The sequence below is a fragment of the Carassius carassius genome, chromosome 2, assembly GCF_963082965.1.
Source record: "Carassius carassius chromosome 2, fCarCar2.1, whole genome shotgun sequence".
In the NCBI taxonomy this organism is placed as follows: Eukaryota; Metazoa; Chordata; class Actinopteri; order Cypriniformes; family Cyprinidae; genus Carassius; species Carassius carassius.
Window position 1 is genome coordinate 10,760,841 of NC_081756.1, and position 6,065 is coordinate 10,766,905.

Sequence of the window (6,065 nt, forward strand, 5' to 3'; positions counted from 1 at the left end):
CTTTATTCACATGCAGAAGAACATGAACATTAGAGAACACAGTAAGCATGAGCTAGTTGTCTGTGGTTATTTTTACAGAATAAAGAGACTAACTGTAAACATTTACGTTTAATATTTAATCAGAACATAACATAATCTCAATTATGATTTATCATATGGTATTTAAAGTGTCTCTGTTTAGCAAACAATATTAGCAATTATACACATTCAGTATTACAATACAGAGTTTTTATATTTCAGTCCAGAGTACTCCGTCGGCCTTTGACTCTCCTCTCGCTGCTGTCTTGAGTTTCGCCTTGTGAATTTTAAGGCAGCATAATTCAAATCGGAGGTCCTGTGGTACTAAAATAAAAGATATATATATATATTTAATAAACGTTTCCATTGAGTGATGTACATCATCTAAACCACAGTTGTCTAAATACTTGACCTTTAACATATCATTTTATCTGTCCATGTAATACAAACCTGTACACTTGACACTATATTATCTGTAGCATGAACATGTTGCGATGTGTTTCCTGTTAAAAGATAAAATGATAGATGATTTTTAGTACTTTGAAATGCCATTTCCAGGCATTATGTTAATTTTATTTAATACATTTTACATGATAGTTCTGAATAATTAAAAATAGTTCATGTTTTCACCTTAATGTATATCCTTGTGTATTTAATATGATGTATTATTAATATAAATACATTAAAGTGAGCTGTTACCTTTCATCTTTTTCACACAAAGTAGAATATTACTGATGAAGCTTACGGTCAGCAGTGCTGCAAGGCCAATTAGTATGTAGATATTTATTTGTTGGCCTTTACCTTCATCTGAAACAAGTAACACATAACTTGAATGCACCACATTCTGTGTCCTGCATACAGCATGCAATTAAAGAAGCATGTAATTAATTTTGCATCTACAGAAATTCAATATTTCAGATGAACAACATGTTTTGAACACTTTATGGTAATCTCTGTCTTATACTACACAGTGTTAGATGTCAAAAGGTTTTGTCTTGACATTGTACAATACACCAGAAACTCAAACTGGGTCATCAACGGTAAAATGGCTGCTTAAGATGTACATAACTTGTTATAAATTGTATTTAATACACTTACCATAAGAAGCCAGATTAATTCCATTTCCAAATAAAATTTCCTTACACGTGACCACAGCACAGTAGTAAGTCCCATCATCAGAGGGCTTGATGTTTCTCAAAGAGAGACTGTAGACACAGCTCTTGGTAGGAGAAACAGCCACTGAGCTGTTTTTACAACTTCCTTGAGTGTAAATGATTCCTGAATGGGATTTTTCTAAACCGTGTTTGAACCAGTAGACTTTGTGATCACCTCCACAACTCTCTTGTTCATTTTGGATTGTACATAGTAGAGTTACATTTCCACCGGACGATGTTATTTCAGGGTGAGGCTGCTGTAGAATATGAATCCTGTTGGATTTAGAACCTGCGGAAGAAATATTATGAATTTGAGACTGTAAAACATTACAAATTTCATAACGAGTTAGTCTAAATATTGATCACTCACCTCTAAGCACTAGATGAGTTCCTGCTCCAAAGTAGACAACATTAGAAAAAGAAACAGCACAGTAGTATGTAGCTGAATCGGATTCTGCAGTTTTTTGAATAGTCAAATTAAAGCTGCCACTCAATGTACCTACTCTAAAGCGTTTGGACTTTTTAAAATCATCATAAAGTACACTTTTTTGAGTCCAGTGATATGAAGAGGCTACAAGAACAGGTCTCTCTCCCAGAGTCTGTTTTAACCACATGACTCTATTCAGTTGGTCTTTTGGGTGAAAGCAGTAAAATGTCACATCATCGCCTACTTGAGCTGCTACATCTTCCGTCTGCAGAATACTTTTAGAATATTGCATTGCTGTAAATAATGTGAAGACATTTGTTGAAAAATAAGCAACATAATTAAAAGTAAAGAAGGTTTAAGAAAAACTTTTTTGTACTTACAGGGTTTATAAAAGAGAACACATACAATGAACAGAATGACATACATTTTCAGATGACCTTCAGTGCTCAACCTTAGATTCTCTGAAACCTTTCCTCTGCTTTGAGTGGAAGCATCATCACATCATTGCATTGGCTCTCTGAGCTAACATGTCATTGCTCATTTCCTTGTTTAACTTCAGCTTCTAACAGATGTGGAACATTATCATCAAATCTTTAATGATTTGTAAAGTATCTATAATGATGTAGATCATGATTTAAACAAAGTATCAATGACGCTATACATATTTAAAATAACTAGTATTGTTTAAACTCGATACACTGATCAGTTTCTACATTAGACAAAGGAAAATTCCCCTTTATAGTACATATCAGAGTAGGGCCAACAGATGTGGACTCACAAACACACACAAACAGAAACTCACAGAAACAGAAAATATCACACTTTAAAGCAAATGCATAACCGATATTGATACATATTAAGTTGTGGTGCAACAAACAACAACAACAACAACAAATTCCACTTGGAATTTCTTAGTGGAAACTGCTTAACATTTACAGTATTTCAAGAGTTGGACTACAAACCCGTGATTTTAAACCCTGAAAGAAATTACATTTATATTGTAAAAGGATGAGGAGTTATTCACATAAATGGCAAGTGTGTTCAAATATTCAAATGAATGCAAATGAAGTGTTGCTACTGTAAATCTTTATATAAAAGCATTTGCATGATGAATGATGAAAGGATATTGTGTAAGTGAATTTACATGAGCATAATATGTTGTAAATCAAGATAAAAAATGATATTTTTGTTTGCTTTTCTCTATTTGTGATCCCTCACTGCCATCACCTGGTCGCTTATAATAGTAGTATGCTATAATGTTGTCACATGACCTTATCATATTGCATGTTTCAGCAAATGGCATCCAGTTGTCATCTTTGAAATTTAAAACAGTTAAAAATTTTGTTAAAATATCCAGTCAACATGAATCAAAACTGACCAATTTTAATGCACTATTAATTGGTGCACATTGTTCTGGAATGTTTTTATAATAATATTAATTTATTAATAGAAAAAATTAAACCTCTCCTTAGTTCAGCATCACCAGTCTCTTATTTTTCAAGCCTTTCCCTGAAACTAAAAACCTACACTTTTCTACAACTTTTTCTACCACTTTTCTACCTTTTTTTTGTGATCTGTGAAATCCAGTCCCGGCCTGCTTTTTTCCCCACAGTGAATTTCCTTTTTTACTCAAAAACATCCTGATAAATTTAATTATTGTCTGTCTGATCAAATAATGATTACAGAAGTATATGTTCAAATATTATATTTGATATTTTTCTATTACATTCTTAACACTGCAAATGGAAGGTCAAATCAAGTGCATTGCATTATGGGATACACTATTCAACATTACATGCTCTGTCAGCGAGGAAGTAACCATATTGTGTTGGAGATGAATAACCAAATAAGAAGGTTGACCTAAATCTAATTTTATTCGAGCTGATGAACACAGTACTTTCACATCTAGTTACATCTTTACAGGATGTGGTTATGCTTTTATATAATTTTTCATGTCAGCTCCCAGAACTGTTAATGTTAACACCCACAACACGTTTCTTGAAAAAACACGTTTAACACGATGCAGAATAAGCACAGACTTTAATTAGAGACACAAATATGGAATATTACTAATGCACTCCTGGAGTTCAATATTATGTTAAATATTATGGTACGTTTAGACGATCGGCAGCTATAAGTTTCATATCTTGTCTCGCAATGTCGGTACAGAGTACGTTGTGTCCTCTAAGGTCCTTTTTCTCTGACCTCTTTTAGTGGAAAGGTTCAGAGCAGCATAGTTAACGTCATTTGTGTTGCGGTACTAGAAGAAAGAATTAGGAGACCTTTAATTTTTTTTTCAGCACTCTATATTATCTTAAGAGAGTTAACTGCTATTTATACATCTGATTGTCCAAACCTGAACTCTTGTTGTATCGTCATTGGTAATCTGGATTTGTTGAGGTGTTCTATCTGTTAGAAGTCAAATAAAGCATTATGAGAAGATTTAAACTCTTCTGTTTGTTTGAACCCAGTATTGCATTTTCTAACACATAACTGTTCTTTCTTAGAATTAGGTTTGACAATAATAATAATAATAATAGTGCTTAAACTGAAAGATTGCAAAAACTAAGAAGACATGTGGTCTTACCTTTTCTTCTCAATGGTATACAAAGCAAAATATTGATGGTAAAACTGACTGTGCACATCACTGCAAGGCCAATTATTATAAAATATGGCATCCTCTCACTATTAAATTCATCTGAAATACAAGAAACATTGTGCAACTCTATGAATTTAGAGAGTGGGTTCAAAAATAGTTTGTCAAATTAATTTTAATACCCACTATATGTCACTGTTTAAACACATACAGTATTACACATACTACTGTACATAATTTATTGCATGTTGAATTAAATTGTAAATTATAGTCCTGCATGGATATGGTTATAAAGAGCATGACATTTATGTTTGATGTTCATTTGATTGGATTGGCCAATTTAAAATCTATTTAAATTTAAAACTAAAATGCAAAAGTTTCTTAAGATTAAGAGACTTTGTATAATATATCATATATATTGGTAGTAGCAGAAGTAGTAGAAGTTTCTAAACCAAAAGTATGTCACGCATCTGAATACAGAATGTTCAGCAAACAAAAACACAATAATAATAATAACAACAACAGGGAAAAGGATTTGGACTAATCTATATTATAGAAGTTTGGTATTATGTATAATTCTTATATAGTAAATTGCTTACGATATTTCTACTTTGCAAGTCGCTTTGGTTAAAAATGTGTCTGTTAAAAAAATACTACTACTCAAACATAATGCACTTACCTTCAATGACCAACGTCGTGCCATTTCCAAATAAAACTTCATCACAAGTTACCACAGCGCAGTAGTATAGTCCAGCATCAGAGAGACCAACATTCATCTTAGGGAGGTTATAAAGACAGCTCTGCATAGGAGAGGAGGCAGCAAAGTTCTTCCCACACTCATTGTTCATGTCTCCATGAGTATAAACCATTCCTGGATGGATACTGTCTGAACTGCGTCTGTACCAGTAAACTAGTTGTACTCCATTCTCACACATCTTCCCTTCTACTGAGCACTGCAAAGTTACATTGCTTCCTGGCTTTATAACATCAAGCACAGGCTGTTGAATAACAGCAGGTTTGAGGTCTGCATCTATAAGGGGGAAAAAAAGAATTAACATTGACAATAAATGGAATCGTCCATCGAAAGTTTAAATATTATAACACTCACCTTTAACCAGCAAAACCGTTCCAGTGCTGAAGGAAATAACATTAGCAAAGGCAGCTCCACAGAAATACGTGCCTGAATCAGATTTCAAGGTTCTCAAGATGGTTAAATTAAAACTATAATCCTCTCTCACTGCATGAAAACGATGATTTGCTTCCAAGTCAGGAGAAAATTCATTTGGTTGAGAGCGGTGATATGATGACACTATTAGGAGAGGTTTCTCTCCAAGAACCTGTTTATACCATAGTACTCGGTGTAACTGATCATTTACAATGAGACAAGGTAATAATATATTCCTTCCCTCTTTCATGGTTAAAACCTGATCCACATGAGCAACATTGCAACTGAGTTCACCTGTTGAAAAAATGATTAACATAGGTTTCAAAGATGACATGTAGATGATTAGTAAAATAATGATTGAATGATGCATTGTTTTGTACTTACAGACTTCATGAAGAAAAAGAAAGAGCATCATGTAGATCTTATTATTCATTTTATCTTCTTCCTGGGTTTTCTGCACTTCTGTCTACATGAGGTTCTGAGTCTATGAATCAGTTTGCTCTCTGAGGTACAGTATGACATCTTCATGTGACTCTATTGGTTCTCTGCATGCACAAATTACTGCCCCTTTCCTGAAGTAAGCTGCTAAGTATAGTATGTAAACAGCTGCAACTAGTAGACATCTAATCTTACCAGCAGGCCAAATTAATGAAATTAAAGAGATGCTTAGGGTGACACCATGCAAAAATCTAAATAACTATGTTA

The 6,065-nt window shown here is 33.4% G+C and overlaps 2 protein-coding genes across 2 annotated transcripts; both read right to left on the bottom strand.

Moving 5' to 3' along the window:
• On the bottom strand, window positions 1–3,000 carry LOC132096667 (uncharacterized). The gene is made up of 5 exons (XM_059502180.1): window positions 1,543–3,000; window positions 1,117–1,461; window positions 718–825; window positions 469–521; window positions 1–342 (listed from the first exon to the last, which is right to left on the bottom strand). Exons 1-5 carry the CDS (start codon window positions 1,889–1,891, stop codon window positions 214–216), a joined length of 984 nt encoding a protein of 327 aa, XP_059358163.1. The 5' UTR covers window positions 1,892–3,000; the 3' UTR covers window positions 1–213.
• Window positions 3,001–3,166: 166 nt separating this feature from the next.
• On the bottom strand, window positions 3,167–5,848 carry LOC132096672 (uncharacterized). Its single transcript, XM_059502193.1, has 6 exons — window positions 5,745–5,848; window positions 5,304–5,654; window positions 4,875–5,225; window positions 4,187–4,297; window positions 3,956–4,008; window positions 3,167–3,859 (listed from the first exon to the last, which is right to left on the bottom strand). Exons 1-6 carry the CDS (start codon window positions 5,791–5,793, stop codon window positions 3,740–3,742), a joined length of 1,035 nt encoding a protein of 344 aa, XP_059358176.1. The 5' UTR covers window positions 5,794–5,848; the 3' UTR covers window positions 3,167–3,739.
• Between the last annotated feature and the right edge of the window lie 217 nt (window positions 5,849–6,065).